The sequence below is a fragment of the Pipra filicauda genome, unplaced genomic scaffold, assembly GCF_003945595.2.
Source record: "Pipra filicauda isolate LSUMZ 115617 unplaced genomic scaffold, ASM394559v2 scaffold1001_size44641_pilon, whole genome shotgun sequence".
Taxonomy (NCBI): domain Eukaryota; kingdom Metazoa; phylum Chordata; class Aves; order Passeriformes; family Pipridae; genus Pipra; species Pipra filicauda.
Genome location: NW_024103432.1, coordinates 30,185 through 44,641, shown reverse-complemented (window position 1 = coordinate 44,641; position 14,457 = coordinate 30,185). Strand labels below are relative to the sequence as shown.

The 14,457-nt window shown below is 53.8% G+C and overlaps 2 protein-coding genes across 2 annotated transcripts; both read left to right on the top strand.

Moving 5' to 3' along the window:
• Window positions 1-1,921: 1,921 nt before the first annotated feature.
• LOC113985033 (feather keratin Cos1-1/Cos1-3/Cos2-1-like) lies at window positions 1,922-2,656 on the top strand. Its single transcript, XM_027745368.2, has 2 exons — window positions 1,922-1,934; window positions 2,227-2,656. Exon 2 carries the CDS (start codon window positions 2,249-2,251, stop codon window positions 2,546-2,548), a length of 300 nt encoding a protein of 99 aa, XP_027601169.1. The 5' UTR covers window positions 1,922-1,934; window positions 2,227-2,248; the 3' UTR covers window positions 2,549-2,656.
• Window positions 2,657-10,339: 7,683 nt separating this feature from the next.
• Window positions 10,340-11,074, top strand: LOC113985032 (feather keratin Cos1-1/Cos1-3/Cos2-1-like). The gene is made up of 2 exons (XM_027715570.2): window positions 10,340-10,352; window positions 10,645-11,074. The coding sequence occupies exon 2, from the start codon at window positions 10,667-10,669 to the stop codon at window positions 10,964-10,966; it is 300 nt and encodes a 99-aa protein (XP_027571371.1). The 5' UTR covers window positions 10,340-10,352; window positions 10,645-10,666; the 3' UTR covers window positions 10,967-11,074.
• Window positions 11,075-14,457: the final 3,383 nt, after the last annotated feature.

Here is a 14,457-nt window from a genome sequence, read left to right as displayed (position 1 = left end):
TGCTGTTGTTTACCGTGTTTAATCCAGTGTTTTATAAGATTAAGTTCTAGTGCTATATGAGAGATACAACTACCTACCATACCAATAAATCCGAAACCACCACAGCAAGAAGTTTAAGACCCCAAAAGATTATAGTCCTGCATCCTGCCTCCAAGCAAACCAAAGATATAGAAAAAGGCACAGAAACTGCTGCTTGGATGAGAACGTTCCAATCAAACGGAAAATATGAACAAAGTACAAACCATAAAACTTGATACATAAGACTTGTAATAAAACCATGAATAAAAAGAAAAAGGGGGGACTGTGAGAAATAAAGAATCGGTTTTATTACAAGCAAATGTGAGGTGTATCGCGGAGTTGTAAGACGCTGGATTCAGCCTGGAACCGGTGTCAGGGAAACATGCGGACGCGAATAAGGAACTGTAAAATGAATATTAGTAAAGAAACCCCTTATGCCACATGGCTGATCCTGAGAGACACTATACGCTGGACACTCCACCTCCTAGCATGACACAACCAATCAAGGAGAGGGAAACGCCTCTTCTATGATGTAAACAGGGTTGAACCTTAAGAATGTTTAAAAAGAGGGACTTTTGAATTGGAAGGAGTGTTCCTGGAATCCTGTATGCCTAGGACACCCAACATGTGTTGTAATTTTTCCTTTTCATTTTATTCCTTTTGTTTTGCAAGCTTTTGCCGTTTTTCTAAATTTAATAAAATGAGATTTTTCTCACAAGGGCTGCTACCTCTCTTCCTCTGAAGGTCCGTGAAGGACACTACCAATTATTGCAAAATCCTGGCTAAAACCAATGTGTTTCCCAACATTTGCAACCCTTCCCTCATCTTCCTCAAAATTTACATGAGTTTTTTCAGTACAGTCAGGACTAACCATGTTGACAGCAAATAAAAAACTCAACAATACCATTGAAGGTAACTCTGGAGACGGTCAGATTTAACTCTTCTGCTCAGAGCAGGCACAACAAGAGCATGTTGATCAGGACATTGCCCCGTGGGGGTTTGAAGAGCTCTAAGGACTTTCACAGACACTCCACAAGCTGCCAGAGCAACTCTGCTGAGCTTGGCCACACTCACAGGAGAAGAGTTGTTCCTCAAGTCTATGCAGAATTTCCTTTCCCACTGCTCCAATCCACACACAGGGGCAAGCAAACAGCCCTGTCTGCACGTGGGCAACTGTGGGCTCATGTGCGCAAGGAGACTCAGAGAAACCTCGTGGAAGGGCAAGGCTGGATCGACCTGGGACAGGACGAGGGCCAAGACACTCTGAGGTTGTAGGAGTTGGTAGGGAAGTGCCAGAGAGAGTCCAGAGACTGAAGGAGTCCAAACGAGAGCACTAAGAGTTCCTCTGAGCAGCCTTAGGGGGAAGAGAGTCAACAACATCAGCGCTGATCACACACCCGCAGAGACAATGACCAGTGTCGATCCCAGAGAGAGTGGAGGGTGGGAGAGAGGGGACGTGGCCCTTTGTCACATTCAGTGACCTTTTGGCATCAGAGGGAAGATTCCAGAGCTGGGAGCAGCTGGGCCCTTCCTGCCCACAGGGCTGCAAACAAGCCCACGGGAGTGCCCCGAGCCAACGTCCCCAGAGTGCACGCGATGCCTCTGGCACTTGGGACTCATCTTCTGCTGCCACTAAAATGAGCTCCTGTCCCACAAGTCCATGGGCTTCCCTCCCCAGCTCCAAAAAGGAGCCTTCAAGGGGGATCATGAGTGGCCAAAGAAGGAAATGAAAATGCAGCCGTACAGGAAACCAAAACACAGCCCGTCTCATTAGCTGGAATGTTTTGCATTTCAGATGAGCTTCTCAGAAAATTATTGCTTCCAGAGAGGCTTCCTCTGGACCTGGGGCAGTGCAGAACCAGTATAAAAGCCATCCCAGCTCTGCACTCTCTGACCCACTTCTCCTTTGGAAGCAAGTGAGTTGGAAGATCTGTGCTGTTCTGGGCTTGGGGCTGGAAGGGGAAGTGGAGAGAAGGTTTGGTTTGGAGAGGGGCTTGTTCTGGGCTGAGGGAACTGCGGGAACTCCTGGGCTCTTGACTAGGAAGGAGCTCTCCTGGGCCTGGCTGTCCTTGCTCAGTGCCAGGGGTCAGGCCAAGAGTGGTGTGGTCGTCCCAGCAGGGCCTCCCAGCCCAGCACGTGTCTTGGCTCCCTCCTGGTGGGCAGGCGGCTCCTCCTACACCCCCATCTTCTCCCTTTCTTCTCTCCCAGGTGCACCTGCAGCCCCAAAAACATGTCGTGCTGCCAGCCCTGCAACCCTTGCTGCCAGCCCTGCGGCCCGACCCCGCTGGCCAACAGCTGCAATGAGTGCTGTGTCAGGCAGTGCCAGAGCTCCACCGTCGTCATCGAACCCTCCCCCGTGGTGGTGACCCTGCCCGGGCCCATCCTCAGCTCCTTCCCACAGAACACCGCGGTGGGATCCTCCACCTCCGCTGCCGTTGGCAGCATCCTCAGCTGTGACGGAGTGCCCATCAACTCCGGGGGCTTTGACCTCTCCTGCATCACCAACCGCTACTGCGGCAGAATCTGCTGAAGCTGCTGCTGAAGCCCCACGGAAGGACCCCCAGGAACCCAGAAGACGGAAATGGACTGAGCACGGAGACCTTGGCCATGGCTTTCAGAGGGACTGAGCAGCCGTAGCTCCCCCTGCCCTGCACGAGGGCTGCCTGGCCTCTCTGAAAACACGGGCCTTGTTGGAGTTCCCTGTTTCTGCCCCTCTTCTTTCCCTCTCTCTTCTCTGGTGTCTTCTGCTCTCCTGGGCTGTGATCATGCTCTAAGCCCCATCCAAGGTCTCAACTGCACCCTGGCCAAGGGCCAGAGACTCCTCCTACCTGCCCCTGGTGCTCCCTGCACCACGGTGCCCACTCAGAGCACCTCCTTTCCACCTTTTCAACTCATTAAAGTTCTGCTGCATCCCCGCCTGCGCCTCTGTGTGGTCCTTCCCTCTCCCCACGCCCTGCCCAGCTGCCAGAGAGAAAGGTGTCACTGTGGGGAGATCTGGCAGGCACAGAGCAGAGCCAGGGGCCTTGCCAGAGGGAAGGAAGGGGGAGACACTGGCAGTGGGCTCCTGCCAGGAGACTGTCCCTTGCGGCTGACAAAGGTGTCCCTGGCTCCTGCAGAGCCAGCAGCCCTCAGGGCCTGCCTTGCTGCACCCCAAACACCAGTTCCCTCCTCAGCCTCTGAGAACGCCCTGCAGCTGATGGGGAGCCCGACCAGTGTCCGGCTGAGGAGTCCATCTCCCCAGTCACACGGGAGGGGGGGGTGGCACTGGCAGCTCTTTCTGCATCCACAGCACCTCTGAGCCCTCCCTGGCAGGGTGGCTCTTGGAGCCCAGGAGGGTCCCTCTGCGTGGGGCAGGGCTGGTAGTGCTGGTGGTGGCTGTAGGACAGGCTGCTCCTCACACCCCCCCGTGTTCCTCCTGCCGCCTGTCCCTGCTGAACCTCTGGCCACCAGACATCTCCAGCTACAGCCTCTCTGTCCCTCAGCCCAGGCACAGAGGGGCTGTTCCTCAGCCACCTGTCTTTGTGCCCTCCTGCTACAGGCGGTTGGTTGCTTCTGCAGCATTTCGGCTCTCTCTGCCTTCCCTTTCGCCTTCTTTGTAGGTCTTGCAGGGATGTTGTCTCTCCCCAGTCAGGCTGCCAGCCTTTCCTGCACTACAGCTGGGAGAGGGGCTGTTTCTCCAGGCAGATGTTCTCTGGTTCCTGAGAGCTCCCTCTCGGGTCCCTTGGCACAGGTGGGGAGAGGGAGGATTTGTGTTCTCTGCCAAAGGCATGTGAATAGAGTGGCTCATCCTTTCACACCCATTGCTGACAACCCATCTCACATCCTTTGTCATGTGCCAGCTGTGACCTCCATCCTCCAGCAAGGATTACCCCTGCTTGTGGCAGTGTCAGGACTCACCTCTTTCCCCTCCAGTGTTGACAGTCCCACCAGTTCTGCTCCTGCCCAGCCTGACACCCCTGTGTCACCTGCCCTTTGCAGTCCCACCAATTCCAATGGGAAAAGCTGGACCCGTTCACTCTCTCCCATCAAGAAAGTGCCCAGGAAGCTCCCAGGAAGCAGGAGGTGAAGTTTGCCAACCCATGTGTTTTCCTCTCTCTACCACATCAAAGCTGACTCCAAACCTCAGCCCAAAGGCTTGAACAAAACCCTCTGAGGCTGCCTGGGATCCCACAGCTCTGCCCCAGGGAGCCCTTCTACTCCCATTGCCCTGTGGGTAAAGCACTTGCTCTGCCCAGCTAAAGGAAACAATCAGCCACCTCTGCCGGGCCCAGACTCCCCAGCTCAAGAAGGTTTTCCAGCACTCAGAGCCTCCAACTGGTGCAGCCAGGCCACAGCTCGACCCTTAAAAACCTCTTGTTCAAAGGGCCCCTGGATGTCTTGGCAGGCACCCAGAGCCACTTGTAAACTGCTGCCTCTGTTCAGCCCCCAGGCCAGACTGCCCCAGGGGGGCCGTGCTCCTGACACAGCCAGGGAGGAACCTGCTGACTGCTCCAGGACTGGATCTGCAGTGCTCAGGCAGAAGGAGAGCAAGGAGATGGCCAGGGTCACAAGCCTTATGAGCCTCTCCATAGAGGGCTAAGGCTCCCTGGTGAGCTTCTGTGGCCACCCAGCCAGAGCCAGGGCAGCACCTCTGTCAGAGCAGAGTCATGTCCAACAGAGCTGCTTTCCTCCTGTGTGATGGCACAGGCAGCTCTTATATTAGGCCCACTTATTTATGTTAGATGCTCTGTAGGAAGGCAGATATAATGCTGGCCTTTAGGTCCCAAGGACTCTACAAGTAACAACCACACCCAGGAACTCTTCCGTCTAGCCCATAGCACAGGATCCATTCAGCAAGACTACATTCTGAAGTAAGAGAACAGAGTTTCCAACTCACCTGTTTCTGAATGAGGAAAAGAGGAGTGAAGAGATGGGAGAGTTTAATAATTGGCCTGGTCCTTCACTGCTCCAGGCCTCGAGGTTTTCTTTTCTGGACGTCATAATTTCTTGAAATGAGCTGCAAAACATGCCAGCTAATTATATGGCCTGTGTTTCAGATTCCTGCATTGTTAGCTTTTGGTTGCTGAGTTTATGTTCATTCCCCCACGGATATTTACTTTGACAGCTGCTGAGAATTCCAAATTTCCGTTGTAGGAGATGTCATCGCTACCACAAACCATGTCCAAAGTCCTGGAGTGCTGGAGTCATTGGCTTGGCACAGTCCTGTGGGGTGTTTGCAGGCCAGTTGGCTGGGCAGGCAAAGCCAAGCTCCTTCCAGCCCTTCAATCCTTGACTAGACAGCCAAGGATTCCCATGTGTGAGGAGAACTGCTGCTCTACCTGCAGAGCTGCTCCTTCAGAAGAGGTGCCCTCACCTTGGACTGCTGAGGGCAGAAAGACACGGCAGAGAATTCCCCCAAGGGTGGTCCTGAGGCTGAAGGACTGAAGGGCTTCTCTACTGGGGGGTGAGTTTGTCTGGTTCTCAGTGCTCTGTTGCACAGGACTGGCACCTGATTCTTGTCAATGCCCTGTGACCTGGGGCTCTCCTGGGATGGTGTTTTCAGCCCCATTGACACAAAAGACCAAACTCCTCTCAGCCCTGCAGTCCTTGCCCAGACACCCAGTGGCTCCCATTGGTGAGAACAAACCACATCCTTTTCCTTCTCTTCCTCCCAGCCCTGTCTGATTGCTGCTGGTCTTTCTCTTCCAGGCAGGTGGACTGCACTGCTAAGTTTCAACATTTCTTCTAACGCCAAGCTTGGAAGAGATTTCTCAGAAGCTGCTTGGCTTCCTCCACTCTTTAGGCTATGGCTGAGGATGCTCGGCCAATCCATGTTTTGGGCCTTGAGGTGCCTTGGGGTGCTCCAGCCCTGCCAGGGTTGTGCTAGTTGAATCCACAGGTGTGTTGGCATTTTTGCTTGATGGGTGCATTTTGTGTGTGATCTATTTCTTTGAATGCATGTCATGGACAAATTTGCATGCAACGCCCTGCCCATGAGTTTGGGAAAGTCTGTACATACTTGGCTCTCATCACAACAGGATGTGGTGATCATCCCCAGGGCTGGTGTTCTTCAGCACTGCCTGCCCTGCAGGCAAGGCTGCCTTTTCCCTCCTCAGTGTTCAGAAGCTCCAAAGAGCATTCTCTTTGGGTCAAGGGAGAAATGGCAAGAAATCCTGCCCACCTTGTGCAGGGAAACCTTGAGTGGATCTGCTTCCAGTGCTGTGTGCTGGTGCCCGTGTCCTTGGGGTGAAGAGCTTCAGCCACACAGAGCGAGGCAGGGCAGGTGGAGACCATGACCAAGCAGGTAGCCCAGGGAGGTCGTCAGGGTGAGGAAGGCTGGAAGTTGGTGAGTTTGGGCAATAGACAAAAGGCTCCTGCTCCAACTGTAGACTTTGACTTCAGAACAGGTGCTGTCACCTGCAAACTGGTGAGGACAAAACGACATTGGGGATTCATCAGAGGGAGCTGTGCTTGAATCATTTTTCCTTCATGAAGGAGAAAATAGCCGTGGCATCTTCAGGAGACTCCCTCTCTTAGGAATCTTAAGCACCAGCCTACTGACCAGACCTGATGTCTCAGGAGGTTTCTTGTTTGCCAGAGGGCAGATGCAACGTGTTGCAGAAGGTCTGCTGAGCTTGTCCTGCCTTTGGAGTATTGGCATTTTCTGCTCTTTGATGTGGGCTCCAGTGATAATGCCCCAAGTGTTTCCGGAGTGACTGTAGAGCTCTGGGGAGATCGAAGGGTGTGAGGGCCCAAATTTGAAAGGCTTGAGTAGAAAAGAACTCCTCCAGTGGACGAACACCTGGCTGCATGCTTTGTGTTGCAGGCAGTGCTTTGGTTTTGACTGCCAGGTAACTGTCTGTGATGAACGAGGACTACTGGGCAAGGATGGGAAACATTCGACAAAGTCCTGCAACAGAGTCTTTGCAGTCAGGAGAGAGGAGATCTCTAAAGCAGGTGTGGCAGGGGAGGTTTCCCATAAAGGAAGAGAAGTGAGAGCACAAGGGTTAGAACAGATGTTCTCCTGCATCGGGACACCAATCCAAATCCTGACCTTGCCCTCTCCATCCAGCCCTTCTGGGAATATCCAGCTCTATCTCCCTCTTCCTAAGGCTTTTTGCTCACAGGACAGCTCTCTCTTTCCTACCTAAAAGAAGGCCAGTGAGCTGAATGCACTGCTCATGACACAGGTTGTAATTTGTATGGAAGAGGTAAAGACAGCACACTGGGAATGCCAGGAAGACTGCAAATGATGTCCAATATGGAACTGTCTGTACTGCAGAATTGAGCAGCCATGGATTTATTGTTGATCCCCACACCAAATAGATCCTCCTCTTTAGGACTTCTTGAGAGTGTTTAGGCTGGATAGAGTTCATGTAATTCCCAGTAGCTGGTCTGGGCCTACATTTGTGATTGGTTCTGAAAACAGTGTTGATCAAACAAATTTGTTATTGCTGATCGGTGCTTACACAACATCAAGGCCATTTCTGCTTATCAGAACCATCGTGCCACCAGTGAGTAGATTGTGAGTGCACAAGAAGTGAGGAGGGGACACAGCTGGGACAGCAGGTCACAACTGCCCAAAAGGATATTCCACGTCCTGTGACATTGTGCTGAGCATATCAAGCTGCGGGAAGAAGCATGGCAGGGATGTTTGGAGTGATGCCATTTGTCTTCTCATTTAACCATTTTGCAGGATAGATCCCTGCTGTCCTGGGAATGGCTGAACACCTACATGCACTTGGGAAGTGCTGAATGAATCCCTGGATTTGCTTTGCTTGTGTGCACAGCTTTTACTTTACCTATTACCCATCTTTATCTCCACTCCTGGGTTTTCTCCCTTTTATTGCTCCAATTCCCTCCCCCGTCCCACCCCGGTGTAGGGAGTGGTTGTTGTGTGGGCTGAGATGACAACTGGGGTTACACCACGACTCTTCTCCAGACCTTTGCATATCAGAACTACCCATTGCCATCACCACAAAGTGGAGGGGCTGCCATGGAAAAACTGGGACCAATGCCAATGGTTTTGACCAGAGAGTTCTGTCTCTGAACAGCAGCTGACAAGCACCTTCCCAGCTCCCCTGCCTTGTGAGCATCCCTTTAGAGTGAGGTGGACTTTCCTTGCCATGTGGTCCTGCTGGGGGCAGAATGAGATGCCCACGGAGTCCCACCACTGAGAACCTTGCCCCAAGGAAGCCTGAGCTGAGTTGCCCCACCTTGCACCTCCAGAGCAGCCACCTCTTCACCACAGAAGCCACGTACTCTGTGATCAAGGCAATCACCCACACTGCCTGCCAATTACTTGTTTCATCAGGGTAATCTCTCATAGAGTTGTTACACCCACACAATTCCTGACATAGCCTAGATATCCCTGTGGATGGAAAACACCTCATGAACAATAATCCTTGACAGACCTCTACACCTTCCCTTCCCTTGCCCTGCCTTACTTTGCCCTTCCTTTCCCTTGATTTTCCTTGGCCTTGCCTTGCCTTCCCTTTTCTCCCCCCCAAGTTTCCTATCTGCTGTGCAGGTCATTGCCTACTGTTGGTACAACTCCTCCTTCTCCATCTCACCTTCCTAGCTCCTCAAGGGAACTGTCCTCAATTGCTCACTCCCACTCCTGCACCATCCTTGCACATCCTGGCCAATGCCACTCCTCCATTTCCCAACTTTCCTACTGTTTCCTTTGCCTTCTGCTTGTTTGGGCTCCACGTCCATTGGTTGAGCAGAGACAGCACCAGCTCTGTTGGACACGGACACTCCTCTGTCCCAAGAAAGGCTGGGAGTGGTGGGTGTGAGATCAGGGGTGATGCTAACAAGGCCAGCACAAGCACAGCCCAGTTTCAATGCCTTGTGTATCTCATCTCGCATCTGCTGCCAGCTGGAGAGATGAATCTCCCCACCACAGCACCACAAGGCCAGGGAGCACATGAGGAAATTGTTGCCATTCTCTTAGACAAGGAGCAAATAAGGCCAGGAGCTCTCAGCACAGGCAGCCCCTCTCAGAAGAACAGAGTGACTGGGGCTACACTTGTAAATATTTAGGGTGAGAACCACTGGTGACCAGAAGGTCAGAATGGACCCAGCCCTCAGACCTGCCACCAAAATGGCACAGACCTTTCCCTGCATGACACTGGAGACCCTCGGGCTGGCACAGGCCACAGGTCAGTGGTAAACCATGACTGACAGCAGGAACATCTCAGCCCAAGTGTGCTGGTGGAGTACGAATTGGGCTGCAGAACTCCAAAAGGAGCTCATTGCCTCCACAGAAAAGAAGTGTAGCAGCACCCTGAGCATCAAGGTCAATGAGAGGACAATCACCCTAAATTCCAGAACTGTTGGGGTTGGGAGGGAGCTCTGGAGATGGTCAGATTTAACTCTTCTGCTCAGAGCAGGCACAACAAGAGCATGTTGATCAGGACATTGCCCCGTGGGGGTTTGAAGAGCTCTAAGGACTTTCACAGACACTCCACAAGCTGCCAGAGCAACTCTGCTGAGCTTGGCCACACTCACAGGAGAAGAGTTGTTCCTCAAGTCTATGCAGAATTTCCTTTCCCACTGCTCCAATCCACACACAGGGGCAAGCAAACAGCCCTGTCTGCATGTGGGCAACTGTGGGCTCATGTGCGCAAGGAGACTCAGAGAAACCTCGTGGAAGGGCAAGGCTGGATCGACCTGGGACAGGACGAGGGCCAAGACACTCTGAGGTTGTAGGAGTTGGTAGGGAAGTGCCAGAGAGAGTCCAGAGACTGAAGGAGTCCAAACGAGAGCACTAAGAGTTCCTCTGAGCAGCCTTAGGGGGAAGAGAGTCAACAACATCAGCGCTGATCACACACCCGCAGAGACAATGACCAGTGTCGATCCCAGAGAGAGTGGAGGGTGGGAGAGAGGGGACGTGGCCCTTTGTCACATTCAGTGACCTTTTGGCATCAGAGGGAAGATTCCAGAGCTGGGAGCAGCTGGGCCCTTCCTGCCCACAGGGCTGCAAACAAGCCCACGGGAGTGCCCCGAGCCAACGTCCCCAGAGTGCACGCGATGCCTCTGGCACTTGGGACTCATCTTCTGCTGCCACTAAAATGAGCTCCTGTCCCACAAGTCCATGGGCTTCCCTCCCCAGCTCCAAAAAGGAGCCTTCAAGGGGGATCATGAGTGGCCAAAGAAGGAAATGAAAATGCAGCCGTACAGGAAACCAAAACACAGCCCGTCTCATTAGCTGGAATGTTTTGCATTTCAGATGAGCTTCTCAGAAAATTATTGCTTCCAGAGAGGCTTCCTCTGGACCTGGGGCAGTGCAGGACCAGTATAAAAGCCATCCCAGCTCTGCACTCTCTGACCCACTTCTCCTTTGGAAGCAAGTGAGTTGGAAGATCTGTGCTGTTCTGGGCTTGGGGCTGGAAGGGGAAGTGGAGAGAAGGTTTGGTTTGGAGAGGGGCTTGTTCTGGGCTGAGGGAACTGCGGGAACTCCTGGGCTCTTGACTAGGAAGGAGCTCTCCTGGGCCTGGCTGTCCTTGCTCAGTGCCAGGGGTCAGGCCAAGAGTGGTGTGGTCGTCCCAGCAGAGCCTCCCAGCCCAGCACGTGTCTTGGCTCCCTCCTGGTGGGCAGGCGGCTCCTCCTACACCCCCATCTTCTCCCTTTCTTCTCTCCCAGGTGCACCTGCAGCCCCAAAAACATGTCGTGCTGCCAGCCCTGCAACCCTTGCTGCCAGCCCTGCGGCCCGACCCCGCTGGCCAACAGCTGCAATGAGTGCTGTGTCAGGCAGTGCCAGAGCTCCACCGTCGTCATCGAACCCTCCCCCGTGGTGGTGACCCTGCCCGGGCCCATCCTCAGCTCCTTCCCACAGAACACCGCGGTGGGATCCTCCACCTCCGCTGCCGTTGGCAGCATCCTCAGCTGTGACGGAGTGCCCATCAACTCCGGGGGCTTTGACCTCTCCTGCATCACCAACCGCTACTGCGGCAGAATCTGCTGAAGCTGCTGCTGAAGCCCCACGGAAGGACCCCCAGGAACCCAGAAGACGGAAATGGACTGAGCACGGAGACCTTGGCCATGGCTTTCAGAGGGACTGAGCAGCCGTAGCTCCCCCTGCCCTGCACGAGGGCTGCCTGGCCTCTCTGAAAACACGGGCCTTGTTGGAGTTCCCTGTTTCTGCCCCTCTTCTTTCCCTCTCTCTTCTCTGGTGTCTTCTGCTCTCCTGGGCTGTGATCATGCTCTAAGCCCCATCCAAGGTCTCAACTGCACCCTGGCCAAGGGCCAGAGACTCCTCCTACCTGCCCCTGGTGCTCCCTGCACCACGGTGCCCACTCAGAGCACCTCCTTTCCACCTTTTCAACTCATTAAAGTTCTGCTGCATCCCCGCCTGCGCCTCTGTGTGGTCCTTCCCTCTCCCCACGCCCTGCCCAGCTGCCAGAGAGAAAGGTGTCACTGTGGGGAGATCTGGCAGGCACAGAGCAGAGCCAGGGGCCTTGCCAGAGGGAAGGAAGGGGGAGACACTGGCAGTGGGCTCCTGCCAGGAGACTGTCCCTTGCGGCTGACAAAGGTGTCCCTGGCTCCTGCAGAGCCAGCAGCCCTCAGGGCCTGCCTTGCTGCACCCCAAACACCAGTTCCCTCCTCAGCCTCTGAGAACGCCCTGCAGCTGATGGGGAGCCCGACCAGTGTCCGGCTGAGGAGTCCATCTCCCCAGTCACACGGGAGGGGGGGGTGGCACTGGCAGCTCTTTCTGCATCCACAGCACCTCTGAGCCCTCCCTGGCAGGGTGGCTCTTGGAGCCCAGGAGGGTCCCTCTGCGTGGGGCAGGGCTGGTAGTGCTGGTGGTGGCTGTAGGACAGGCTGCTCCTCACACCCCCCCGTGTTCCTCCTGCCGCCTGTCCCTGCTGAACCTCTGGCCACCAGACATCTCCAGCTACAGCCTCTCTGTCCCTCAGCCCAGGCACAGAGGGGCTGTTCCTCAGCCACCTGTCTTTGTGCCCTCCTGCTACAGGCGGTTGGTTGCTTCTGCAGCATTTCGGCTCTCTCTGCCTTCCCTTTCGCCTTCTTTGTAGGTCTTGCAGGGATGTTGTCTCTCCCCAGTCAGGCTGCCAGCCTTTCCTGCACTACAGCTGGGAGAGGGGCCCGGGTGCAAAGCAGGAGTTCCCGAAGCCACCATTAGTCTCACAACAGGGGTTTGGGCACACAGAGTCATCCAGACCAGACAAGGTTCCCCTTACGCTTCTCCCACCATGGTCTGGGGAAGAGCCACTATCTCTTTTTAACACCACTAGTGGGTCCCTTCTTACCACGCCCAGACACCAAGGCTTCTCCTCCTTCCCACCAAGACCTGCAGCTCCAGCTCCTTCCCTTTCCCATGTTCCCCAGGATGCCCCACTCTCTCCTGGTTCTACCTGGCTCCAACACCAATCCTGCCAAGGGGATGAAGCAGCACAGGGAGCACCTGCTGTTTGCTGAGCCTCTTGACTGCTTTTTTCTCTCCAATTATAAGCAGATTGTCATAGGAAGTTTCAAATGTCCTGGGAAACCCAGAGATTTGTTGTAGGGGGACTTGTTGGTGTCATGGAGACATGATGGAATGGCTTGCTTGACTACAGTGTTGCACTAGGTGGGTTATGCTCCTTTTGCAGACACAGCACCCAGAAAATGTTGCCATCGAGAACATGGGGAAGATTCATGACTTATTCACTTGGGCTCACATCTAAGGCCTGTGTTCCCAGACAAGCTCCTAAAAACATTTTCAAGTGCAACAGATCATCCTTTGTCCGCTCTCACTAGAGTGGGTGCACTCACACTGAGGTGTGTGAGATACAGCCATCACCTGGTGTCTCTGTGCTCCTTTCACACTCACTAGACCTGGTTAATCTGGGGAGGAATTCTAGGCAGGCTAGCACACCTCAGACCATAAAACCAGGAGATACCTTCTGTCACAGAGGCCTGAGCTACTGCCTGCCCATGAAGAGCCTGAAAAACCCTCATAGGAGCTCTTTTGGAATGCAAGGAACAAGACCAGAGAGGAATGCAACTGATTTTCTCTGCCCAGCACACAGGGTTAGCCAAACTCACTGTGGTGGTAATGCAACTGCAGCAGGTAGCCTGAAAATCTCTGCTCTGGGGAGTTTTGGATTCCTCCCATTGTTGCCCCCAGAGGACCAAAGACAGTGAATGCTAAGCAGCAACTTCCATCCTCCTTCCTCAGGTGCAGTGTGGATTTCTCTCCCTGCTCCCTGGTACCTTTTCAATGGGATGGGTCTCCTCATGAGGAGACTCTTTTTCATAGAATCATAGAATCAGCTGGGTTGGAAGGGACCTCGGACATCATCAAGTCCAACCCTTGATCCACTACTGCTGCGGTTACTAGACCATGGCACTGATGCCACATCCAGTCTTTTTTTAAAAATCTCCAGGGACGGAGAATCCCCCACTTCCCTGGGCAGCCCATTCCAATGGCTGATCACCCTCTCTGTAAAGAAATTCTTTCTAATATCCAACCTAAACCTCCCCTGGCACAGCTGAAGACCCAGCCCTCTTGTCTTGCTGATGGTTGCCTGGGAAAAGAGACCAACCCCCACCTGGCTACAGCCTCCTGTCATGGAGTTGTAGAGAGTGAGGAGGTCTCCCCTGAGCCTCCTCTTCTCCAGGCTGAACAGCCCCAGCTCCCTCAGCCTCTCCTCATAGGACTTGTGCTTGAGTCTCTTCACCAGCCTCGTTGCCCTCCTCTGGACCTGCTCCAGCACCTCAATGTCCTTCCTGAACTGAGGGGCCCAGAACTGGACACAGTTTATGCTGCTGGGTCTGGCTGTGAGCAGGCCAAAGAGGGAAAACTCATCCATGTTCGTCTGAGGATTGTCTGTCCTTATCCTGTTCTCAGCCATCTGCCTCCGGATCCTGTTTAGGAATACCTGACCATCCTGGGGCAGGATGATGCAGCCACTTGCAGCAAAGCAGCAAATACACCCATGGGGTAGAGCTCTTGGTGTGGAGAGAGATATTCCCCAAGCAGGTGTGGGTGGGAGGTCCTGGGAGCTCTCACCAGGACTCTGCTCTTCCCCACAGCTCCCCTGCCCTGCCTGTGCCCAGCAAAGTGTGGAGACAATTTCAAGCCCTGCCTGTCCTTGCCTTGGAGCTGCCAGGGAAGATGTGCTCTGTGGGCTGCCAGGACAAGCAAGGACTCTGCAGGGCCAAGCTGCAGGACAGGGGAGTTGGGGAGATCAATTCAAGAAGAGCTTGTGGGACTAAGGAAAAATTACTAAGGACTGTGTAGGGAAAGGGAATGAGAAATAGAACATGGAGCTATAAAAGGGCCTTGTTAGACCCTGGAAGCAGCTGCCAGAGAGTTCACTTGTCTGAGCCCAGCCCCTGATCACTGCATTCTCTCCTATTTTCTGATAAAATCTTCCTTAACTGTCCTTCAATGTGACTTCACTCTCCATGTGTGAGTGGTATAAGGATTGTTTTCTGAACTTAAATGAGGAT

Excerpts from the sequence above, each read along its gene's own strand:
- LOC113985033 (XM_027745368.2), top strand. The coding sequence starts at position 2,249 with ATGTCGTGCTGCCAGCCCTGCAACCCTTGCTGCCAGCCCTGCGGCCCG.
- LOC113985032 (XM_027715570.2), top strand. The coding sequence starts at position 10,667 with ATGTCGTGCTGCCAGCCCTGCAACCCTTGCTGCCAGCCCTGCGGCCCG.